The 25701-nt window shown below is 47.5% G+C and overlaps 1 protein-coding gene and 1 long non-coding RNA gene across 2 annotated transcripts; one reads left to right on the forward strand and one right to left on the reverse strand.

The window, feature by feature from the left end:
- Nucleotides 1-514: 514 nt before the first annotated feature.
- On the reverse strand, nt 515-15596 carry LOC143821665 (uncharacterized). Its single transcript, XR_013225864.1, has 3 exons — nt 15523-15596; nt 913-1005; nt 515-778 (listed from the first exon to the last, which is right to left on the reverse strand). It is a non-coding gene; the product is annotated as an uncharacterized LOC143821665 (long non-coding RNA).
- On the forward strand, nt 14012-25297 carry ANKRD39 (ankyrin repeat domain 39). Its single transcript, XM_077305870.1, has 5 exons — nt 14012-14032; nt 17270-17436; nt 19638-19741; nt 21627-21830; nt 23149-25297. The coding sequence occupies exons 2-5, from the start codon at nt 17334-17336 to the stop codon at nt 23353-23355; spliced, it is 618 nt and encodes a 205-aa protein (XP_077161985.1). The 5' UTR covers nt 14012-14032; nt 17270-17333; the 3' UTR covers nt 23356-25297.
- The last annotated feature ends 404 nt before the right edge of the window (nt 25298-25701 follow it).

Below are 25701 nucleotides of genomic sequence, written 5' to 3' on the forward strand. Positions count from 1 at the left end.
CCCGTTCACTTCAGCCTGCAGGGCAAGAAATAAAATAAATAAAAACATGAGAGGGGCTGGGAAAGTCACTGTCCCATCTGCAGATCCAGGCTGCTTCCTGGCCTTTCCCACAAGCCAAGCGAGGCTGCCGATGAGGCCCTCACAACGAGGGCTGAGAAATCTTGCAGGCTGGACCCTCCCTGGAATTTAGTTTGGCTGCTCTCCCAGAGATTAATCTCCATTTAATGGTTGAGAGGGAGACGGGGGTTCTTGGGGGAAGTCCAAGCCAGGCCATACGGTCCATCGGTGCCATGAGAATTCACACATTAGGAAGTTACGGGTGACGGCAATTCCACAGCCTGAGGCTGTTCCTGGACTGTGTAATTCTGTTCTGGGAAGGCAGGAGGCCCTTATTCTCCAAAAGCCAAAGGCCCTTTCTGGCCTATCAGAAACCGGCCTTTGGGTTTTGGTCAGTTGCTTGCTGTCAGTGACAGGTGGATCACAGGCTGTCCCGTGAAGTTGCTGTCCTGTCCTGTCCTGTTCCTTATAAAATGTAGGAACCAAAGACACTGAGGACTTGCCTAATGTGGGCGATGGTCCAACCCTAGTTGTCCTAAGTCAAACATACATTGTCAATTTAAAAACAGAACAGAAACCAGGCTGTCAAAAATGGCTGAGATGTGAGGAAAAGTTCCACTATTGTGTTTTCTACTGGATCTGTGTATGTATACACTAGGCTTGCCATATGCCAGCTGGGAGGTGGGTGATCCACCTCCAGTTCCTGTTGCCTGCTGGCTCCCTAGAGAGAAAGAAAAAAAATCAACTGCTGCTTTCCAGCAATTTCTGGAGTCATGTGACATCACATCTGGGTTTTCCTGGAAATGGTGTAATGCCATAGCTCCTCCCATGCCCGTCCCCCCCCCACACACACACCTGTTGTCAGCTGCTGGCTGGTAACCCTAATATCAACCTCTGCTCTTCTTCCAGTGTTGCTGTCGACCACAGCCTGTGGATTCTTTTGGAATGCTGATAATGAGGAATGTGAACATCAACACAAAATGGCTGCTCAAATGGGAATTAGGCCCAGTCACATCATGCTGGGAAGTTGAAAGTCAAGTTTCCTCTTGGAGCAAAACTACCAATTTCTGAATTGTTGCCACCGGGCTCTCCTGAAGTACCATGAGGTGGAGGAAAACCTGGATGGCCTCTCTGCTGTGGGGAGGAGATGATTTGGATGCCATGTTAGAGAAAGGCTACCTGGTCCATGCAGGCAGAAGAATGAAGGGGTACATGGACTGTTCATACATAAGACTGCAGGAGGAGGATCACCCTTTGGAATGTAATAACCAGCTCATCTCCAGACTACACAGATCAGTTCCCTGGAGAAAATTCATGCTTTGGAGCATGGACTCTATGGCATTGTATCCCTTGAGGTCCAGAAGATAAAGATCAGTTTCCCTGGAGGAAATGACCATTTCAGAATGTGGACTCCATAGAATCACATCCCTGCTAAGCATTCCTCTCTCAGAAACTCTCCCCCCCCCCAGGATCTACCCCCCAAATCTCCAGGAGTTTCCTCTGGTATGGAAGAAAAGGTGTGTCCATAGTACTTCAATCCTCAATCCTTCATAAGGATGGAAGTTACCAGAGAATTTTAGTCATTTGCATTGTGACCTTTAAACAGGCTCTGAGAGAATTTATCTCTCTAGGCAGAACAGATCTTCTTAGTTAATGAGAGATGTTAACGACTTGCAGGCACAGCAACAGGAAGCATGAAAGCTTTGCACTTCCTGCATCCATGGATAGCAATAATATCAGAAGCTGTTCCTAGAAGCATAATGTAAATATAACCCCCCCCCAAAAAAAAAAATCAAACTTTCTTGGTTTGCATGATGTATTCTGTTGACAGAATGTTGATTTCCATAGTAAGGATTTTGGATTTGTTTTTGTTTTTGCACAGGCTCCCACTGCATGTCACACGGAACGGCGTCCCTGTATCTTTCCTCTCTCCCTTTAAAAAGAGGAACAAATTCCCTTTGTTCCCCATGAGCAAAAAAAGAAGACATTTTCCACTGGCCATGTAGAACGAAAAGCATCTGGAGGGGAAAGGCTTAACAATTTTTAACTTTGTGCGGAATGGCCCAATGTCTTCAGGCCTAGCCCTTCCCTGTCTCAGAGCTCCACTTAACATGTCCTAGAGCCACAGCTGGCCTTCCTCCAGTCTTCATGCACTGTAGTCATACTTCTTTGCATGCCCACTCCTCTGCTCCGTGGTTCATCAGATGGGCTGATTCATTCTGGTTTCATGAAAAAAGTCAAGGGAAGAAAGAGCCTCCTGGGTCCTCCAGAGACAGCCGCTATCAAGGAGAATTTAGCCCCCGGCTGAAAAAGTTTCCCACCACCCCCCAAGCTGTCTCCAGCAGCCAGCCTGAGAAAAAGCAGTCTGAGTTGGGGCAATGAGTTCACTCATGCTGGATTAAGCAATGCTGGAACCGCAACTTTTACCAGGCAGGCAGAGGCTTAGCTTTTGGGATGCTGGGTTCAAGCAAACAGTACGTGAAAGGGAACATTTAGAACTTTTCTTTAGAAAAAGGATGTCTGATGGTGGCAAGGGGCCAGAAATGAACTATGAACCATGGTGAAATGCAGGAAATGTTCTCTCGCCCTTTTAATGCTTGAACACTGGGGGGATGCCCCCTGAAATGGAGAAACAGTCAGGGCTTCTTCACTCACCACTGTAACTAGCATGCCTCTGGCTACCTCGGGACGTGTTGAGTGCCACCAGCTTAGATGCCATTTTAAAAAGACAAGAGGCCTATCTACAGTTCGTAGTCGTAAGAGCAAAACAGAATTTCCGTGTGATGGAGCATACCATAATACTGGTTGCAGGGGTGAAAGAGCAGGGGCTGGCCATGAGTCCTCCGCCTTATGGTGGCTGCTGGAATAGCCCCTGCTATTGGTTGGCTAAAGAGGACCGCGTCCAACCTATGAACAAGCCTGTGCACAGGCTGAAAAGTTCCAGGAAGCTGGATAGAGCTGCCAAAGTTTTCAAGATAGGGGAAGAGCAGTTATCCCTCCCCTGTTTCACTGGGGTCCGCATTGGCAATCTGATCCCAGTTGACTCCCTTTGTGCCAAATCAAAGACCCCCTGATGGTGCTTCTCTCCGGCTGTTCCCAGTCAGCATACTGCGGAGGCCCAACACAGTGTGCGCGGGGGCTCACATGGGGGCCCGCTGCTCACACTTCTTGTTTTTCCATCCCATTAAGCAATCACTAAGCAATTTCAACAGAGTTGCACACTAGACTTCCCTACGGAAACGAGAGAGATGTGAGCTAGGATTTGGGCATTGTCACCAAGGTGGCGTGTGCCAGCCAACAGGGGTGGGGATAAGGGGGCAAGGAGCAGATTTATAGACTGCAAGCAGAGGCCCACAAAATACGCTGGCAAACTTCCTCCAGTTCTCCTACTCTCTCCTACCCATTCCCCTGGTTTCAAACACATATATGGTGTGTGTGGGGGGGCACTGCTTGGCCCCACTGTCTGCTTGTGCATTAGTCCTGGGGGTATTCCCCTTTGGACCAGCTGGCGCAAGAACTGGGCTTTGGAATGGGAAACAGCTTATGTCCTCTTGAAGGGCCAAGTCCCCTGAATGTGGCCATGTTTGATTTAGTGTCCAGTCCTTATTTTGGGGTGTAGGGCTTTTAAACTGTGCCCAGGATTTGTGGTTGGATTCACCAAAATAAGTCATGAATAAGGAACCAGGAACCAGCTTTAGCATCCTGATGGGCTGGGGTATGAAAACAGCCCAGGTGCAAGTTGAGCCCAGCAGCCAGCAGCATTGGCAGCCTTTGAGAGCGTTCGTCTTGCCCACTGCCTCCACCTGCACCGCTACCAGTTGGGTCCAAGCTGACTGTGGCAGGGGAGGAAACCGGGGGTGATCGATGCCTCCACTTGCTTCTGGCTGCCAGGAACCCTCCAGGGCGGTGACCCATTAGAGTTAAAGGGCCAGTCTACCTCTGGACACCCATCCCAGGCAAAACTGTCATTCAGTGGGCCCTATAGCCAGCAGGGCACAGATGCATTGCTCCCCAGGTTTTGTGGGCAGCCCTAACTTCAGAAGCTTCAAAGCTGGAGCCTGCATGGCTCAGGAGCATTATATTCTCCCCTTCCGCACACCTGCCATCGGGCTTGTCTAATCTCTGCGTTCAATTACGAAAGGGGAGATTTTGCTCTTGTCACAAATTGCGGCGTGCTTTCCCCCTTGTCTGTGCCCATAGTGAATATCCCAAAAGGTCAACCGAAGCTGACTTGACTACGAAGGTAATTGCAAGATAGAACTCAGAGAGAATCTGTAGAGGAAGAAGGGATACAGGAGGAGGAGAACCGTCATCTCCCAAGAAGCGAGCCTCTTAGCTAAAATAATATGCTTGTTATCTGCGATGTGTCACGGAGAGTGAAATTCAGCTTTTTCTCCAGCGACACACCTCTCTGTTGCGGATGCTCTGATGGGGCAGCGATAGCGCTGGGGCCACTGGCAGCCTGGCAACGCCTCCTTTCCCTTTCCCAGCTGAGGACTACTATAAAGTTACAGAACAGCTCAGCTGGGAAATGAACAAATCCCTTTAAAGGGGGAGAAAAGACAGAGTTTAGCACTGCCTTTTGAAACTGGAGCTTAGCTCCCTTCCCATATTGGATGCAGGTGGAGTAGAAACATGGAAGCTCTGCCCACAACTACCCCACAGGTTCCCCTTTGAACCAAATCAAAACGTGCCCACAAGCTGTGCTTGGAGTGACAACAGTGTTGTATGGATGCTCCCATTTAATTTGGGTATTGTGCTGTGTTCTGGGGAGGAGGGATCCGTGTGCAGAAGCAGCCTCGGTTGCTACGTTACATCAGCTCCCATCAACTGTGTAAGGACTGGATTGCATAAAGATCCCTCAAGATCTTATCCTGGCTTTGCTTCTCTTCCCAAGATGGGAACATGTCTGGATATTTGCAGATGGGAGTTTAGCAAGGATGTGATACCAGAGAGTTCAGCCTCTGAAGGAGCCATTCTTTCCAGGGGCACTGATCTGTAGCCTGGAGATGAACTGTGATTCTTGAAGATGTCCAAGCCCCACCTGGAGGTTGGTAATCCTAGTATTAAATCCGTGGATACAAGGAAGTCAAGCCCACTGGGAGTTTAACCGGCTCTTTATTGTGATCTCAGCATGATGTTACAAGAGGCCAAACTGAATTGAGAACCCCCTGAAACCCCCCAACTAATATACAGTAGCAAGCAATGGATCTTCCCACCAGTGTGTGCTATTGGTCAGTTTCGGTTTAAACTGACTGGATCTGGCAGAGAGGATCTAGCCATGCGTTGGTCAATTTCATTGGTGGCTTCGATCCTACATCTAACTTCAAGTTCGGTCCTCAGCAGAACCACAAGCACAACAACTAGCTCCATCTTTTAAATCATGGAGGCAATAAAGACACAGCGCAAACACTTATCAAATTTGCAGATGGCCAAAAGCCAGCAAACGCTCTGCCGAAAAGAGGTTAGGATTTTTAAAAGAGCTTTATAATTAAGCCAGAAAGCCGAAGTCAATTTATCAATATGAAGGATTGATTAATTCTCTAAATTGTGGATTTGGAACAGGAAGTTTAATAGGATTTTAAGAACTGAGAACAGTTGAACTGGGTCGAAGAGTTACAATCCACACAGACTAATTTTCTAAACCTTTGATTGCTTTGTTCATCATAGTTTCCAAACTGGGGTACTGGGAATATTTTTAACAGTTTCTCATACAAAAGGTATTCTAAAACATGGAACAACATCTTAAAAGCCCTGTACTGTACTATTTCTTGATTTGGAACTGCCTGCAGGGGAAGCATACTGAAATAATAATTTTAAACAAATGGACACCTCCTTCAAGAAAAGCAGCTCAACACATTTCTCAGCCTGAGAGTAAGACTGCAGTTTTTTGGAAGATTTGTGAACAGATCTCATTATGTATTTTTAACTTTAAAAAGCAGACAATGGAAAACCCATATTTGGAATGGAGATTGCATTGTGGTGTTGGAGGTGGAAGTAGAGATGCCAGCCTCCAGGGGGCTCATCGCCAGACTGCAGAGGTCAGTTTCCTTGGAGAAAATGGATGCTTTTGGGGAATGGACTCTATGGCTTTATAGCCTCACTGAGGTCCCTTGCTCCTCAGGATCCATCCACAAATCTGATTTGGGGGTGTAGCATGGGGACGGCAAGGACTGCAGGGAGAAGAGAGTGCAGTAGGGATGTGAGTCCATGTTCTGAAATTGTCATTTACTCCAGGAGAACTGATCTTTACCATCTGGAAAACAGTTTGGTGTAGTGGTTAGGAGTGCGGACCTCTAATCTGGCAAGCCAGGTACGATTCCACACTCCCCCACATGCAGCCAGCTGGGTGACCTTGGGCTCTCCACAGCACTGATAAAGCTGTTCTGACCAAGCAGTAATGTCAGAGCTCTCTCAACCTCAACTCCCTCACAGGATGTCTGTTGTGGGGAAAGGAAAGGGAAGGCGACTGTAAGCTGCTTTGAGACTCCTTTGGGTAGAGAAAAGCGGCATATAAGAACCAACTCTTCTTCTTCTTCAGTTGAAAATCTGGGAGAGCTCCAGACCCCACCAGGAGAATGGCAACTCTACTCTCCGTCACATGACTCTTCCCTCCCTCCTCCGTCCTGCCTCTTCCACCTCAGCTACTTAGATTTCAAAACCCGCAAGTGTCTGCCATGATGGCTCATCTCACTTGGCCTTCAGTGACCCAGTCGAGAAGATATTGTTGCTGACCAGTGTGTTTAGTGAAAAATCACTGTGTCGACCAGAAAATAAGTTAATGTCATGACCTGTAGAATCTTGTTTTGTTGAGTAACCCAAGTTATGTTTCTGTATTATTCCCAATTCAGTATTCTTCCTTATTGTTTCTATTCCAGATTCAGTCCTCCTGACTCCACTCTGCACTCTCCAGATTCTCCCATGCTCCCTCCCCCCATGACACACCAGGGTCTCAGAGGTGGCATAATTCCAGAGTTTTGGCAATCCCAAATTAGTGCATCTGAGTAAGATGCAGTCATTTCCCCATTCCTCACAAGATGCCTTTAATGATGCTTTTCCAAAGAATTTTTTCTTTGTTCTTTGCTATTTAGTCAAGAGCGGCTGTTGACTTCATTAAGCACTTCCTCGTACTCTCACTTGTGCCGAGATACCACAAGATAATTTTAATAAGGAAATGATTGATTAAATGGTGAAAGGCGGAGACAGTTAATCAACTAAAAACCTTTTGTGGGTTGACGGCCCGAGTGACCGTAAAACTAGATAAGTGGGTGGATTAAAAAAAGAAAAACCTGCAAAGAGAATAGCAGGGCATTATGTGATGCCAAAAAGTCAAAAGGCCCTGAATTAAAATGTGAATTAATAACTGGCTCAACAGAAGGAGGGTAGCTGAAAATCACCTGCCATTTATGGTAGGTGAGTCAGCAAAGAGGAGCACGTTGGCCACTAACAGAAAATGGCATTTTGGAGTGTCCTCATCTTTCCTTTTATATTCAAATATACTTTTATTGGCATGACTAAGTATGGGAAAGTTGTGAATGCTTATAAGGACAGTTTTCTATTGGGGGGTAGGGTGCATAGGTTGCTGGTACTCTGGGAGACGTCTGGCAGCCAAGGGCTTTCTACCTAGCCAGAGGCAGAGCCCCCAACCCAGTCAGAAGGCCCCTCTACCTTAATATGTGCTACAGTTGCTTTCTCTTGTGAGAGCTGAAAGACCACTCTTAACCTCTTTCAGCCTTAGTGACTGTACCTTTTCTCCCTCCCATATCTTATCACAGGCCAAATCATGTTTTGTGTGTGTGTGTTATTGAATCTAGGATTGCTAACCTCCAGGTGGGACCTGGAGATCTCCCAAAATTACATCATCTCCAGATCCCCTGTTGGAAATGGCTGCTTTGGGGGGTTGCCTCTGGCATTAGACAGTGTTGAAGTCCCTCCCCTTACCACACCCCATTGTCCCCAGGCTCCACCCCCAAATCTCCAGGAATTTCCAACTTGGATCCGACGGCCCTAATTTTGAATTCCAGACATGCAATGGGCTACAGACTCTCCCACTATGCTGTTTTCCTGATCTGTCCTGACTGGAATACCTCAGGCTTGCTCCGTCTCATCAGATCTCAGAAGCTAAGCAGGGTTGGTGCTGGTTTGTATTTGGATGAGAGACTACCAATGAAGTCCAGAATTGCTGTCACCCTCTACTTGTCTGTCATGTAAACCCGACAGGATCTCCATTAGTTTGCTCCAACTAAATGGAGCATTCCACCACCAAGTTACTTTAAGCCTCCAAGAAGAAGAAAAATAGTCGGTTGTTTATATTGTGCCTTAAAACGGCACAGAGGAATACATTTTCTGTCAGGGAAATAGCACCAGTGTGAGGAGCCAACCATTATCTTCCACATCTCTCAAGCTCAGGCCCCTCTTCAGCAGCTAGAGTGTACTTAGGATCATGGACTCCCATAATCATGTATAATTCAATCCGTGCTATTTCAAAAAGATCAGAGACTCTATTCCCCAACTTTTTAAAACTTAAAAGCACCCTAATGAAAGAGGAAGGAGAAAGGGGAAAGAAAGAGGGTGCTTAACTTTTCCCCTTCCTGCTATTTGCCTGCTCAAGATAGCCACCCTTCAACTTGCTCCCTATATTAGGGTGGGGGAAGAGATGGGCCCTAAACCTGTCTTCCTATGAGAAAAGCAACATGACAAGGGGGTTGTTTTCTGGGCAGAGGATACAGCAGAGCAGACTCCTCCTTCTTGGGCTGAGCCAGTTGGTGGTATGATGTTCCTTGCCCTCAACCTTGGTTCAGTTGAGAAAGTTGGCCCATTTGGAAACTGGTTACTAACCAGAGTTGAATGGGCTCTGTATGGAATTAGAAGAAAGGGTTACCACATTCCAGATTGCCCCACGAGATCCAGGTGCTCAAGGCATGAAATCTAAATGGCAGTCCCATGCTAAGCATGCACCAGTGCTACTGGCTGGTTTCCATTTGGGTTGGTGGTGACTATATTCAGTTCTGGACTCTTAAATGTTAAGGAAGACATAAAAAGAGTGCAGGTCCCAAAGAGAGGAGCATATGAGAGAGGATTAAAGATATTTGAGAGAATATCTGAGAAGCAGTTGAAGGAATTGGGTAAGCTCAGCTCAGAAGAAAGAAGATTAAGGGAAGGCAGGATATCAGCCTTCAGATATTAAATAGGTTGCGGTAAAGGATCTAGTCGAGTTCTTCAGGCAGAAGCTTGGTTTGGAGGGGCAAATCAGACACAGTGCGTTTAATCCCTGATCTGCTATATTCAGAATCTAGGGTGCCAATTTTTAAGAGCAGAAGAGGCACAAAGCCCTCCTCATTTGGTTATTTTTAACCCATCGTTTTAGCCAAATGTTGGCTTCCCTTGCCCTCCAAAATACTCACAGCACCCAGGATATGAATGACAATTCTATAAACATGTACTTTGAAGGGGGGATTTTAAGCTGGTGGCTTCCTCTTCTCCTCTCTGATAGTCTCAGCCATTGCAGTTGGTAGCAGAAGCTCCATACTGCAAAGGGTTCCAGTAGGACTGCCAACTCTGTAGAGAAATTCCTGGATATTTGAGGGTGGAGCCTGGGGTGGGTGAGGTTTGGGGAGATAACGCCATGTAGTCCATCCTCCACGGCAACCATTTTCTCTAGGGGAAATGATCCCTGTAGTGTGATCATCAGTTGCAATTCTGAGATATCTCCAGGCCTCACCTGGAGGTTGGCAGACCTTTGGTTTAACATTTTTGGGAACCTTTCTAGATACTTTCAACAATATTCTATCTCCTACTGAGGGCTTGAGTCAGAGCTGGTAAGTCAAACAAGTCCCCTCTTGTATTTGACAAGTCCAGCTGTTGACCACCATACTAAAGAGAAAGATTTTCCAGATTATATTTGAACTCAGGCTCCGATGGATCTCAAAGAGTGGGGAAATTCCACAAATATGCTACAGCCACTGAGAAAACACCATCGTCCCCGAGACTGAGGAAGCTGTACAACACATCTGCTTGTCTACCAGAGTGCTGACTGAAAGCCAAATCCCCATGTTGCTTTGCATGATTTAGCTGTGAGTAATGGCTGGATGCCAGTGCAAAGCATTCTGGGAAACAAGAACAACAACAACAACAGAGTTGTCCTGGCACTGCTAGGCTACCACTTTGATCAGCGACTGGATGAGTGCCAGGGAGACGTATTTGCCAGCTGCACGTCTCACCTGGAATCAGGAACCAGCCTCCCCCCCTGCCTTCCCACAGTGCCCTGTGTGGTTGGTTTTCCTGACCGCTGGCTCACCCTTGGGCTAAGCTGCAATCGGAGGTTTCTGGCGGAGCTGAAGTCAGGGCCTTGAACTGCTAACGGAGAGGGGAGCCAGACACTGACACAAGGGCATCCTGCCTCTCAGCCGCTAGTCAGGAGCCTTAATTAAACGAGGGAAAGCTCTGAAATTATAGGTCTCCAGGCCATGTCTGGCCAGAGTTGCCTGCTACTTTGGGGTCAAAGAAGGGTCTTCTGTAGCATGTAGCTGAATTCAGAATATGCCAGGTAACCCCACTGGGCCAGAGGTTTTCTCAGACTGCGCTGTGGGAGGAGGGGATTGTGTGTGTGTGTGTCTTAATCAAACTAGCAGTGGCAGACAAGCTGCTGATTAGACAGCTTGTCTTCCAAGACAGATTTCTTCCTCTTAAAACATGGAGCCACAGAAACGTATGGGGTACATTCTCTGTTGACAACTCCCAGGCCTGCCATGTCTGGCTGCTACCATGCAAACACTGAGTGTGCCATAGAATGTGACCCTTTGCGCTGTGTAAGTGTTCTGTGGCTCATGGGTAGGGGAATCTTGACAGACAAGGGCTCCAGTGGGGAGAAAGCTTGAAAAATGACCTTCTTAGCCTGAAGGTGCACTATTGGGGGGGGGGGGGGGACACAGAATATGTTTTGTACATATTGCTACTTCTCTGAGTAGTGAAACATTCCTGGAGTAGCACCTACTCTGGTAGCTTTTTATTTGCTCTAGGTTTGCTGTCTCTCTCCCCTTCCCTTTCTCTGCCAGTCTTTCTTTCTTTTCTTCCTCCCGTGCCAAAATGTCTTTCTGGCACCCCTTTAACTTAGGTTGCAACCCTGCTGCCAGTTACGGCTTCAACACCAATGGTCTAGAATAGATTGGCGGTGGTGTGTTTGCGGTTCTGCTGAGGACTGAGTTTGAGGATCAATGTAATTGACCAATGTGCAGCTAGATCCCCTCTGCCGGATCCAGTTAGTTTAGACTGAAACTGTTGGCAGGAAGATCCTTTGTCTGCTGCTGTATATAAGTTGGGATTTTGCTGGGTTCAGTTTCTAGTTCTACTTGTACTATGCTGGGATCATAATACAGAGCTCAAATTGCTTCCAGTGTCCATGTCAACCTCTAAACCCACAGTTTTAACAGATGTCTTTCTTTCTTTCTTTCTTTCTTTCTTTCTTTCTTTCTTTCTTTCTTTCTTTCTTTCTTTCTTTCTTTCTTTCTTTCTTTCTTTCTTTCTTTCTTTCTCTCTCTCTCTCTCTCTCTCTCTCTCTCTCTCTCTCTCTCTCTCTCTCTCTTCTCTTCAGGATTTTTACATTGATTGCGGATGCTCTCCACACCCTATCTACTTTGTTTTCTTTGTCCCTCTGCTTCATTCCTTAGAATTAGGGATTGGCTGAGGTGGGGGGAGTTAAAGAAGGAAAAAGATATTCCTCGTATGACATTCATAGTTTATGGTTCAGGACCAGAGTTGTCACGTCTTGACTGCTAGAGTGGCTAACAGCCTTGAGAAACTACATTTTCTGCCCATTTAATAGAGGCTTAATATGGTCTCTAAATCTGCTGGCAACCTTAGGTGAGGCCAAGGGAATGAAGCAAGAAAGGATGTTCTAGGGTAAGACTGAGCCCGTTTGTGTGAAGCCTGTGGCAGATTTTGCATGGAGGATTGTACAAGCATGGTGCAGCAGATGAGGATCTGGGAGGCCTAGGTTCAAATCCCTTCTTGGCCATGGAGGATTGCTGGATGATCTTGAGTCAGTCAAAAACTCTCAGCCTAACCAACCTTGCAGTGTTGTTGTGAGGAGAACAAAGAGAAAGGGATAATGATATAAGTGTCTGTGGGTCACCACTGGAAAGAAAAGTAGGGTATAAATTGATGAAATTATTTCTACAAAAAGAATTCTCAAAACAACTGTTTTTTTTTTTATGATTCAACTCTTTATTTTCATGTGAGTGTGTTCATGTATAAACACTCACAAACAGTTTATCAAGTATGTGTATACACCAGGACTAAATTTTGTTCCAGTTTCATGAAAAATAACATCATTTCTACATCACTGAATGAAAATCTGCAGGAAGCTATCACATTTTCTAAAATAATAACAAAAAGGGCAAGGACAGATTTTTCATTGTATAAACAGCCTCCCAAAATATTGCAGAAATGTATTTTTAAATACTGCTCTTCCAAACCTTTCCAGTATAAATAAAACAATAGGTAGAAAGTGGGGGAACAAGCCCCAAATGACCTCGACACTGAGATTTCTGTTGCATGAGACTGATTCATTCTGGAGAATCATTCTGATCTGTGTTGAAAGCAAAGGAAGACATAAAGCACTGGAATCTCTCAAGCTTTGGTTTGCTCTGAAGAAGTGAAAGTCAGGTTGAACACAGAGACGTGTCCTCTTTTTATAAAGAGGGAACAGAACACTGAAAAGCACTAAGAACATGTTGAAGGAAAAGGGAAGTTGCAGGTACAGTTTTAAATCACAGGCCAAAGAGCTGAGAGGAAAGTTCCTATGGAACTTTATTTTTTTTTTTAGAAAGTTTTTATTTTCCAAAGTTAAAGACAATGAGATACATGCAATCTATATTGTCAATACAGAAAAAGGAAGGCTATGATCTTCATTTAATACACTTAGTTCCCTGTTTCAATCCCCTTTGTATTATTTTCTTAAATAGTTCAGGTAAGGGCCCCATTGTTCTTGAAAGGCCTCTTCTGTTTTTCCGTTAACTATCAGTGTCAGTTTAGCCATCTTAGCAAAGTCAGCTAGTTTATTCAGCCAGTCTTCTTTCGAGGGTAGTTCTTGCGTTTTTCGAGGGTAGTTCTTGCGTTTTAAAACAACTGTTGATGATAATTAACAACAGAAGATACAGAAGAAAAGTCTAAAGCTTTTAGAATAACTGTCATTTTTACCCAAAATGTGCAGAGATTGGAAATGCATCTGCACATGCTCCACAGCTAGTGCTTATGCCGAACTACAAATACAGACAAGTGGGACAGTTTGTAGTGTCTACAATCAGAGAGAGAAAAGCTATTGGGGTAGATTTTTTCCCTCTGCCAAACTATATACAAGAGAAAAAAATAAGGGCTATTAAAGAAATTGGGGAGTAAGTCACAGTTCTCTCAGGGCTCTCACAGCCCCATCTACCTCACAAGGTGTCTGTTGTGGGGGAGAACAAATTTTGAGTCCAGCGGCACCTTTTAAGCCCAACAAAGATTTATTCAAGGCATGAGCATTGGTGAGCATGCACATGTCCTCAGATAAAGTGTTCATGCACACGAAATCTCATTCTTTGGGTCTTTAAAGTGCCACTGGACTCAAATTTTGTGGTGCTACTTCAGACCAACACCGCTACCCACCTGAATCTATCTTTGTTGTAGGGGGAGGAAGGGAAGGCGCTTGTAAGCCCCTTTGAGACTCTTTCGGGCAGAAAAAAGCGGGGTATAAAAAACAACTCTTTATTAGATGAAATGAGGAACAACAATTCTACACACTCTGCTTGCTACCAACCAAGATCTCAAGCCCCTGCCAGATTCCTTAGTTCTCGCCCCCCTCTAGCGGGGCTTTCCCGACGCTGCACCCGAGACAACTGGAGCCCCGCCCACTCCGCTCTTCTTGCAACGGCATTGGTTGCCTTTCTCTTTCCCGCCCCTCTGATTGGGCCGCCTGTATGTTGATATAAACCGCGAGGTAAGATGGCGACGGGGTTCTGCGGGTCGGGTGTTCTGAGGGCGCTGAATCCTCCGCGCACGTTCCTTCTAGAAGCACCTCGCAGGCAACTTTAGGGCCTGTAGGACCCCAGGGCAAGGGAAACTTTGCGTTGGGGTGCTTTCTGAAGTTTGGAGAGCATTGCTCATATTTCTTTGTCCGCCTGCGCCTTGAGCTGCACAGATGCACGCGCTGCTCCGTCCCGCCGATTAAGAGATATGACCCTTGTTGTATCACTATCCAGGGATCGCTGCCTGAATATTCCGTTTTCCCTTCTGTATGTTGCGTTCCTTCAGTCTGCAGTGGCTTCTCCTCTGCCGGCTGGAAGAGCAGCCGCAGCAGTTAGGCAGATGCTAGGAATTATGTATATAATAATTTGCACGACTGCGTCCAAAATATGCCTTGGCAGCTGCAGCGTGTGGAATTGCATGCCGGGAAAATGCAGAGCCTTTGAGCGCGTGCATATGTAGTAGAAATGAAGTGGATCCGTTTTCCGCACAGTTTAATATTGCGAGACCCTGGGGAAGGGAGCTGAGGGGGAAGAATGGCCATGGGGACAATTTGCGCTAAGCAGTGCTTTAACAAAGCGAAAAATAGGGACTGTCCCTGGTTAATAATGAGCAATGGATAGGTAAAGCAGAAGGCTTGGCGTGGACAAAAAGACAAGATGAAGTTCAGCATCTCCAGAGAGAAAAGGAGTGAGAATCCCACTGTTCTAGGATATTCCCATGGGAATGCAATAAGCATCATTTCTTGGGACAGGTTGAAGACAAGAGCAAGATGGGTTTTTGTGAGGCTCAGATCTGGGGGTCCATGAAGATCCTGGGGAAGCAAGACGAGAGAAAAATTTCCCAAGATTAGAGTATCCCAAGATTAGAGTGGAGATGAGTAGGATTGTCAACTTTGGGTTGGGAAATTTCTGGAGATTTGGGGTGGAGCCTGGAGAGGGCAGTGGGGTATAATGCCATAGAACTCACCTTCCAGAGCAGCCATTTTCTCCAAGGGACCTGATTTCTAGAGATCAGTTGTAATACAAGAACTTCTCCAGGTCCCACCTGAAGGTTGGGAACCCTAAGATGAAGCTCAGCACTGAAGCTTTTTACAGAACCTGCCTGTAGAGCCATGTATCTCAGGATTCATGTTGAACAAAAGCGGCTCTCAGAAAGACAATGCTCATTCAACACGTCCTACTTAAGATCTTTTAACGGGAGACACCAGGACTGGGTTTGGGACCTTCTGCACACAAGATGGGTGTGCTACCATTGGGTCACTACCCTTCCTTGAAACTCACTGGATAATCTTGGGTTAGCCTTTCACTCTCTCACACAAAGATTCTTGGCCACTTCACAGGGTTGTGAGGATAAAACAGGAAAGGCTTAACAGTATATGCTACCCTGTGCCCTTCAGAGGAAGAGCGGGACAAGGACATGCCTTTGTGTGAGAGGGAGATAAACATGGCTGCCTGAACTTACCTTGAACTTGGGACAGCTTGGGAAACTGTTGTGGAACATTGACAGGCTGGTAGGAGCAGGTGGGTGGAATGTTCGGGAAAAGGGTTAAGTGGGCAAAAGATGTCACAGAGATCTGTGTGAGGTCCCCAGAGGGCATGGTGAGGTTGGACTGGGGTGGGGAGAAGGGGCCCAGAACAGCACTGTGAGGGACAGCCAGAAGGGCCAGAGGAGAAATGGCAAGGGATGGCAGGGTGACAGATGGGAAAGGCAGGTCTGTTTTTATACATGGTGGCTTAGATGTTCACAAGAAATTTACAAATTTTGCCAGCAGGAGAGTCCTGTGTTCTAGATCAGGGGTAGTCAACCTGTGGTCCTCCAGATGTTCATGGACTACAATTCTCAGCATTTGCTGGCAGGGGCTCATGGTAATTGTAGTCCATGAACATCTAGAGGGCCACAGGTTGACTATCCCTGTTCTAGAGGGGTTTGCACAGTGTAGGAACCTGAGACCCCAACTACGGTATTGAAGGAGCAAGAGAAACACCTTTAGTACATTTGTGATGAGGAGATTCTCTAGGACTGCTGAAGGTCTTCCCTTGTGAGTATCGAAGGGTTAGGATGGCATGGAGGACTTCCAGGGTGGGGAAGGAGCAGGGCAGAAAGAAGTCAAAATTGTTACTTGTTCTTTGGAGTTGTTCTAAAACAGAACTTTTTTTTTTGGCACCAGATCTTTTTGTATAGTTTAGAATTAACAGCCATGATCATAACTATTCAACCCTGTGGTTGCTTTATGGAATTACATTAAAGAGTGTCCACCTGCCTAAGATAGAGAGCTTATAATGAGCTTGTTAACTGCCGTGAGAGGATGTGAAATGTTCTGTTGGAAATCCTCCCTGGCCCCCAAGGTTAATGATCAGATTATGCATGGAAGTGTGAAGCAAGAGTACATATCAGAGTACAAATATGATTCGAGAAGACTTAAGGGCTGAGAAGTTGCGGAAAAGATGGGATTTGCCCTGGAATGACAAGGTTCATCATAGTTTGTCTCCTGTTGTCTTTCTGATGAGTGATCCTTGGTTCACTCTTTTTTTCTTTCTTATTAACAATAATAATGGGGGGGAAAGGAGCAAGGATCAGGGAAAGGCAGGCTACAGGGCACCTGATATAAGAGATCGCACTGCAGACGCCCCAAAAAAGGCCATGACAGGGTGAATCATAGCTGAGGCTTTCTGTGCCTACTGTGTATCCCCTCCTACCCCCCAGGGAAAAGGGGCCCTGCAGTCCTAGGCAAGTGGACAAGGAGCAAATCTTCCATTCCCGTTGGCACACGCCCTGTTCATCATCCCAGAATAACGCACACACACACACACTGTGCTTGAATAAGGTGGCATCTGGCGATAAATGGGATTGCATTCGTGCCGTTAAGACAGGGGTAGTCAAACTGCGGCCCTCCGGATGTCCGTGGACTACAATTCCCATTCGTTGGCAGGGGCTCATGGGAATTGTAGTCCATGGACATCTGGAGGGCCGCAGTTTGACTACCCCTGCGTTAAGAGATGGCACAAAGTTTCCAGTGTGCAGTGCTAAGTTGCCTGCTGTGCATTTTATGCTGGGAAGCCTAGCTTCCTCGGGTTGTGTTCGCATGTTGCATACTGTGTCAAGCAAGCAGCATTTGGGGTGGGGGGGCTCGATTGTAGGCAGCTGTCGCGTGGGAGGGCTGAGCAAGGCTGTGGCTGCCTGAGCTGCTGATGCTGTCTTCCCTCCACAGGGCTCGTTACTGTCACAAACATTCATGGTGTTCTGACCAGACCAGAACCCCGAGGGGGATACTGATGGATTCCTTTTTGGGACATCAGAAGGATGACTCTTGCTGCTCCCACCGCTCAGCGGTGCTCAGTGTTCACCAGAATGTGGAGGAGATGGATTTCGAGAGAGGTAAAGAAATCCTGGGGAGAAGGGAGGAAATGGGCTGTACAGAAGACCTCTTCACCCCCCTGCTTAAGATAAAAGTGTCTTTGGGGTACCTTGCAGAGTAATACTCTTACTAAGGCTCATGTGTGGACCGGAGACCTCTTTGGCTCAATGCCACTCTGTTAAGGTGCCACGGATGCTTTGCTGGTTCTTGCTGCAGCAGGGGGATGTGGCTGTCTCTGTAGGGGTCACCTGGAAGCAGGGGGAGTCCTTGGAGCCTCTTCTGTTCAGCCCTGGGTTGCCAAAGCTGGTCTGCTGGTATTTAGCGGCTGACTGCAGTTATTGCTGGTACTCATTTTGCTCTTGTGGTGCTTCAGAGGATGCAGTTCTGTGGCCAGGTGCCTTTACCTGCCACTGCCTGTAAAGGAGCGGTACCCTGGGCAAAGGCATGCCTCAGGGCTTCTCTTTCATGTGGCTTTCGTCCTTCTCTTCTCCTCCATCTTACTCTCACAACAGCCCTGCGAGGTATGTTAGACTGACTGGCCCAAGGTCACCCAGTGATTTTCCATGGCAGAGTGGAGATTTGAACCAGGGACTCCTAAATTCTAGTCCAGCACTCTAACCACTATGTCACACTGTCACGACTCTGTGCCAGTTAGAGAAATAAAGATGCTAATACAACTTGCGTTTGAATAGTGCTTGCGCTTGTCAGACTTTACCTTGCTGGAGTTCTTACAGCCACCATACAAAGTAGGCTTGTATTCTTCTCCATGTCTTATGGGGGGGGGGGGGGGCGGGACACTGATGATGAGAGAGAAAGTACCTTGTCTCAGGAGTTCAGGGCAAAGGCTAGATTTGAACCAGGGACTTCACGATTCACTGTTCAGTCTTTCTGCCGCTACGCTACATCATCTTGCTTATTTCTCACAGAAAAGAAACAGCCCCGCCAAATATTTCCTGTCTCACACAATGAAGAATGGAATATAGAGATTTCCCAGTTTGTGTCTCTTATGAGCAGTTTCTTTGGTATTTATGCAACAATAATGCTCAAAACAGAACAGCCAAAATTGGTATTGTTAAGTTGGTAATGCTCCAGTGCATTATCCATCCCAATCTGGATGCAAATTACAGTAGTAGTTTATTGCAGGGGTAGTCAACCTGTGGTCCTCCAGATGTTCATGGACTACAATTCCCATGAGTCCCTGCCAGCATTGCTGGCAGGGGCTCATGGCAATTGTAGTCCATGAACATCTGGAGGACCACAGGTTGACTACCCCTGGTTTATTGCACATGTTCTTCAAAAACAGCTCTACTGAGCATGCTTGGCTTACGTCCAGGTAAATGTGATTACCTGGAATTTTTTCTGCTTGACTGTGTTTTGGAGGGTAGTTGCAGTGGCACTCACTCTGTTGCTCAAAGAAAGCTACATTTGCAATTACCTTTAACACAATGAGCCACAATGAGTAATGGATGCCCCGTGCATCACTCCAAGTACATGCATGCCACAATACAACTATTCAGTATAGAAATAGAACTATAACCACTTCACTGCCCAAGTCTGGCTGAGCATTTAGAGTGGGCAAATGGCTCTCCAGCCCTGCTGACCCTTAGCCAGCCCCGTGTCTCTGGAGGGAGGGAAAGTCCCTTCTCCTTCCTTCTTGCTCTCTGAATGGAGCACAGCAGCTTGGGGTGGGAGTGGGTTTGCCAAGGGGCCTGGAGGGAAGCAAACTGTCCATGCAATAAGGGATATAGAACTACTGCTTACTGGTGCTGCTTTACTCCGTTCCTGGACTGCTTGCAGGAGGGCAGAGATTTTACTTCGCGGCCTGCTGGCTTTATTCCCCCATGCTAGGATGACAGTGCTGCATTTGGGGAGGAGGGTGGGGTAGGCTGGGGTTGGGGACCAGGCGGCCCTTTACTTCCATCCCTGGCATGAGGCTTCCAGCTCAGAAAATCTAGCAGCTTACAGGACCTTCTGGCAGCGGCTGTTGAAAGATGCAAGCCCCCTGCCACCCAGAAGCCCCACGAGGCAAGGTCCCTGCCCACATTCCTGAAACACAGGGCAGGTTCCCCCTTGGGGAACAGAGCTCTGAAAACCCACAGCTGACACGCCCAAGAACCCCGTGTGGCTCCTGAGCCACTCTTGCTGGATTTTTGCCACCTCCCCCTGAGACATTGGGATGGGTTTCACTGGAAATTGAAATTATTATTTTTTTCCTGGCTAGGGATTTGGTATGCTGCTCTGAATGGAGACCTCGACGGGGTCAGAAAGCATGTCCTGAAGCATGAAAATATTAACGATCCCGACCTCCTTGGATATACAGCTTTGGTAAGTGCCTTGAGAGGAAAAGGGAGGATCGTGTGCAATGCAGGTTGCTGGGTGGGGGTTGGCTGCCAGTCTGCCATGGGCCTGCTGGTTTCTCTTTTGTGAAATCTGGCCCAAGGACAACAGTCAGAGATCTAACTCACTGCCCATTGCAAAGAGAAGGATAGAATCATAGAATCTGTACACAGCCCGTGGCGCCACGGGCGCCACGGACTGTATAAAGGAGTAAGGGGTAGTGGGGAGGAGTTAGGGCGGGACCGGTCCGGGATAAAAACTCGGAGGGGCCAATCAGGAGCCGCGAAGCCGGAGATCTCCGCCCCGACAGAAGCCCCCTTTCCCAGACCCCCTTTTCCCTCCGGCTTCTGCCGGTGCTGAGCTCTCCCTCGCACCCGCGAGGGAGATCTCCGCCCCGACAGAAGCCCCCTTTCCCAGCCCCCCTTTTCCCTCCGGCTTCTGCCGGAGCTGAGCTCTCCCTCGCACCCGCGAGGGAGATCTCCGCTCCGACAGAAGCCCCCTTTCCCAGCCCCCCTTTTCCCTCCGGCTTCTGCCGGGGCTGAGCTCTCCCTCGCACCGGCGAGGGAGATCTCCGCCCCGACAGAAGCCCCCTTTCCCAGCCCCCCTTTTCCCTCCGGCTTCTGCCGGGGCTCAGCTCTCCCTCGCACCCGCGAGGGAGATCTCCGCCCTGACAGAAGCCTCCTTTCCCAGCCCCCCTTTTCCCTCCAGCTTCTGCGGGGGACGGGCCCTCCCCCCCAGCCCATCTAGCGCCCATTTTATTTAAATTTAAAATGGGCTTGAAATCTAGTCATAGAATAATAGAGTTGGAAGGGATCTCATGGGTCATCTAGTCCAACCCCCTGCACTATGCAGGACACACACATCCCAATCGCTCATCTACTGTAACCTGCCACCCCTTTGCAGCTACTGTGATGCAGCTACTGTGAAGTTATCTGCCATGTTGCTCGTGTCGGGACGAGGACATCTCTCTTTGGGGTTTAAGTTGAGGAAATGGTTTTTCATGCATGGAGGTGAATAACATCACGTTAAGCTTCTGTTAAAGGGGCAGGACTTTTTTCACCAGGCTTGTTGGCAATCCTAATGTTCCTTTCTCAACCTGGAAATAAAGATGCTGCTTATGTCGTTACTGGGAAACCCTGAAGTAGTTTCTCCAGTTTCTTTCCTTCCAGCATCCACCAGTGGGCTTCATGTCATGAAGGTAGCAGTAGAGTTAGAGCCAGCAGTGGACGTAGGATGCCGTGTGGAGCAGGACATAGTGTGGGTTCCAGCACAGTGTATCCCTATTGAATCCTCTTGGCCATATGCCAGATTTTGCTTGCCAGATTTTGCTACTCAAATGTATAATTGGAGGCTTTTGGTTAAGGCCAGGCCAAATACCAGCCTAATAGCGGGTTAATAAGAGCAGGTCCTCCCCCATCCTCTGTGAAATCTGGACACCGCCCCTCCGGGCCAACCATTGCCTCTGTTTTACCCCTACTGAGATACACAACCAGGAATAGATGAGTTGAGGAGTAAAGGTATATGTAGGTTAGCTGTTGCAGCCATCTATGTTACAATTGTATTCTGTGATTTGTATTGTTAGGGAGTCGATATACTTCGTTTTCATGGGGTTTTATTGTCTGTTTTTATCTTGTCAGTCAGTCAGTCAGTCAGTCAGTAACCTTTTATTGGCATAAAATATGTGTAAGACATATAGAAATAGGGTTTAAAATTTCAACAAAATAGTAAAATAGGCCACGAACCGGCTGGTCCGGGAGTAGCGGTATATAAAACTAATAAACAAATAAATAATAAATAATCTGTGCTTGGGCTACCCAAAGTCTGATGTCAAGGCATCCTGCCAACTTCACAGTGCTACACTTTCTCTTTGCAGCACTATGCCAGCCGCAATGGGCATTCCGATGTCTGCCGGTTTCTGCTGGAGAACAAAGCTGTTCCCAATGCCCAGACCCACGGGGGGGCCACCCCTCTGCATCGAGCCTCTTACTGTGGCCACACAGATATTGTGAAGATGCTGTTGTCTCATGGCGCTAACCCGGCTATCGTGGACGATGATGGGATGACCTGCCTCCACAAGGTTCGTTCTTCAGAATGATTTCTCCTCCTCTGCTCCCTGCACAAGAGTGTGGGAGGGGAGAGCCACACTGCAGCCAGTCCTGTCCCCGGGCCCTCTTGGCGCAGTATCCCCTTTTTATGCCGTGCGGTTGGCTGAGTGGGCACCTTCAGGTTTCCTTCTTTACTAAATGTCGATGGCCCCTGTCCAGAAACCTGCTCTAGGCAGCTCATGCGGGGGGGGGGGGGGGAGTAGACCACGTAACATAAGTATTACCAGTAATAAAACAAGCCATAAAGAGCAAGCCAAGGGTATAAAGTCTCGTAAAGCAACATTCAGCAGCCTAACTGTTATATTAATAAAACAGTCCCTGGGTGAGAAGCAAACCATAAAAACATCTTTTCAAAAAGGACTGAACCCCGTCTTTTATAAACCTGGCTAAAACCTGGCTAAAAGGTTTTGGTTTTGTTTTTTAAAATTTCATTTCGATTTATAGGCCACCACTCCTGGCTGGCCGTCTTGCGGCGGCTAACATCAAAATTCCAGATACAAGTATAAAAACAACAAGGTAACTTGCGAGTAATAAAACCCGCCTACCTAGCCCTCCCCCCCCCCAGCTACCAGTACCCAAGAAGAAGATGTGGCCCAATGGTGAATAATGGGGATCAGATTAAGAGGAGGGGCCCTTCACTATGTTGTGTCTACAGATATATGTGAACCTTTGCAATGGGAGCTTTGAGTGGAGCTTCAAATCTTGTAATAAGTGTGCCTTGAGATATATAATCCTTATCTGGCTCCAAACCCACAGTGCCCCTCATTTTAGTGAACAGTGGTGTGGCTGGAATTTTGTTCCAAGGTCTAATTTTCCAGGACAAGTGACGCTAAGATAATCAGTCATCAAATGTCCATTTGGGAAAGAAGGACTCTGTCAAAGTATATTCCCCAGGGGCAGTGGAGAAAGTGTGGCACCAATACCCTCGACATTCCTTCTCCAGGAAAGATGGGTCAAAGCGGATGAGCATCATAGCAGCCCCCACCCCCACAAATCAGGGTGTTCACACCTGTGATCCATGACAGATGATTGCCCTTCTGTCCCTGCTAAGTGGGCCTGCAGGTCTTGGATGAGGAGGCTAAAACTGGAAGTCAGGCTCCAGCCAGACCCTGATTTGTTGCTGGTCTTCCTCGCTGGGGGAAAAAATCAGTGCTCCGCCCTTTCTTTGACACCTCCCGCAACTAAGTCCAGCTCCCTAATGTGATTGGCCATTAAGAGGTTGAGCATTCATCTTGGACTCCTGTAGCACACCCTGCATGCCCTGATGGTCCTCTCCCTCATTCCATCCAGGCAGCAGAGAATGGACACTCCCAGCTCTGCACTCTCCTGCTGGAACACAAATCGGAGCTGAGGAACGTGCGAGACAAGAACCTCAGAAGACCCTGTGACATGGTTCCCAAAGGCCAAGAAGAGCTGCAGAGGCTTCTAGACAAAAGCAGCTTGCCTGCAAGTGACAGCAAAGAACCCAAGACCTTCGGAAGCTCTCCTGCCCTCTAGGCTAATTTGTCACCTTTACCTTCCTGCCTGGTGCTGGTATGCTGTGGAGTCACATGGTAGCAGGAAAATGAATTTGCTTCCAGCTCACAAAGGTGTTGGTGGGCTCAGACGATCCGGCCTAGAATTCAGAGCCCTGGAAGGGAACGTTCTCATGACTTGGGATTGGGGAGGAGCTATTGCTTCGGGTAGGAAAGTGGGTGCTGGAAGATTGGCTCCGGTGAGTTGGGAGGGGGCAGAGCCAGTTCCTTCTGAGGACATGGGGCTGTATGGAAGAGGCCGGGTCCTTGGACTCACATCTCCCTCTACTTTGTGTCCTTAGGCAGTCTTACTGGGTGACTGTGGGCCCATTGATCTGGGCTGTAGAATTCGAACTGGGAAAGAGGGCCTGCAGCAGGCCTGTTCAGGTGTGGGGCACATTTGGAGCAAACCTTGTCTGAGCCATCCCCCCTTGATACAAGAGTGTTCTGATTGCAGGGCAGGTTTTCATAAAGGGAGACGCAGACGTGCAGCGCCTTCAGCTGCTGCTTGAGGTGGGACGAGCTGGTTTCGCTGAATTATACCCAGAGCATTTTCCCGAGTTGTGAGAAATCTAGGGCAACATGATTCTATGCAGTTTCTTTGGATGAGACGGAGAGATTAATTTTAAAAATAAGCTTTAAAAATCTAAGCATGTGGAAGTCAAGCCACCTTCCCTATGGATGGCTGAAGACTGCTCCCCCCTCCCCCAGCTTTCTCTAAATCCTGGTCTCTGTGCCATCCCTGCAGGCGAATGGCTTCTTTGAGAATCATCTATTACAGCCATTAAAAGAGCAACAAGCCCCCTTGCATTTGGGATAATCTTTGGCAAGTCCTGCAGTGATGATTCTGTCCAAAGTGATCCCCACTGGGTAAAATGTACAGCGGTATAAGTTGGCCCTTCCTTGAATCATGTCAGCGATGGTCCCAATTTTCCATTATTCAGCCTTGAGAATTCTTCCATCTACAGGTCGTTTCTAATCACACAACAGTTAAATATATTGAATTAATTCATGTCAGTACCCCAAAAATGCCATGTTAAGGCCCATGGGAAGGAAGGTGTGCATGTGCATATAATTCTCTGTATGCACAGGCATAATTTTGGGCTATGGCTGCAGGGACAAGATCACCCACAGCAGCACCAGTATTTCTACCTCCCCTCTCTGTGGTTCTGCTGCACCCTGAACTCTGTATAAAAACACGTCTGGCCCTGCCATGATGGAAAGGGGAGGAGCTGAGGCAGCCATGTGACTTTGGGGCATTGCCCTGAGGTTGCACCAAAGGCCAAGAGCTCAGCTTTTGTGTTCTGAACTGGGGTCTCCATGGAGCCATTCTTCCTTCAAAGGCACTCAAGTCACTGCCATAAACCTGGGCCTTTAGAGGTGACATCAGCCCTGGGTGGAAGAAGGAGGCTTGCAGAGGGAAGTAAAAAAAAAAAAGGTCAACTTCTGAAAATGTGCTTGCCTTCCTAGCCACCGTGTTCTCTGTAACTATCCAAGAAGAGACCACAAAGGGGCTCTTGAACTTTTAAGGCTGTTGTATTCAGTGTAGTCTGAACTGCTCCAGGCAAGACATGAGTGGAGGCAGGTCAAATCCATCAGTTGACCCTTTCATACCCCCCCCATAATTTCCCCCTTCCTCCATTGTATCCAAATAACAACCTGCGTGGTACATCAGGCTGCGTTATTGGCCCAGGGCACCAAATGAACTTGCATAGTGGAATGGGGATTTGCACCTCGGTCTCCTAGATCCAGGTCTAACTCTGTAACAGCTATGCCACATTGTCTGTTTTTTTTAAATTAGAAATGCTATCCATTAATTAATTCATTAATGGGACAAAAGGTTGAGGGCACCCAGAACTGGTTTCTACAATTAAATACGACATCCCCCGCCTACCCTGAACTACATTAAAGCAGAACAAAAAGCATTGAGAGCCTCTTCTCGTATCTCTTGAGTGGTGTTTCATTTGGCCTTAAGAGAAATGTGCTTGAGATCGGAAACCAAATGGGCTAGGGACCGAACCGCGTTCATCTGTTCTTTCTGTGAGTTGCCCATCTTATTTGCTCCTTGTCCGTTGCTCCCATCTACAAAAAGCAAGCTAGGTGCCCTCTGGAAAAGCCCAATAGACACTACTGTCTGCCAATCACACCAGAAAGTGTGCAGCAGGTGAATAAGCCCCATGGCTTTAATTCTTCACTCCTTCAAGATTGCTTTTTATCATGGGGGAGTCATCTTGCTGTGCTTTGCGCTCCAAAAAGCAGGAGAGGGGAGCTGGACTCCTGCTGTTGTTTTGCATCCACCTTCAAAGAAGAAAGAGCTGCTGGGAGTTGG

Source organism: Paroedura picta, chromosome 12, assembly GCF_049243985.1.
Source record: "Paroedura picta isolate Pp20150507F chromosome 12, Ppicta_v3.0, whole genome shotgun sequence".
Taxonomy (NCBI): Eukaryota; Metazoa; Chordata; class Lepidosauria; order Squamata; family Gekkonidae; genus Paroedura; species Paroedura picta.

Excerpts from the sequence above, each read along its gene's own strand:
- ANKRD39 (XM_077305870.1), top strand. The coding sequence starts at position 17,334 with ATGGATTCCTTTTTGGGACATCAGAAGGATGACTCTTGCTGCTCCCAC. Across the intron at positions 19,742-21,626 it reads TCCTTGGATATACAGCTTTG|CACTATGCCAGCCGCAATGG; the intron begins GTAAGTGCCTTG and ends TTCTCTTTGCAG. Across the intron at positions 21,831-23,148 it reads GGATGACCTGCCTCCACAAG|GCAGCAGAGAATGGACACTC; the intron begins GTTCGTTCTTCA and ends CATTCCATCCAG.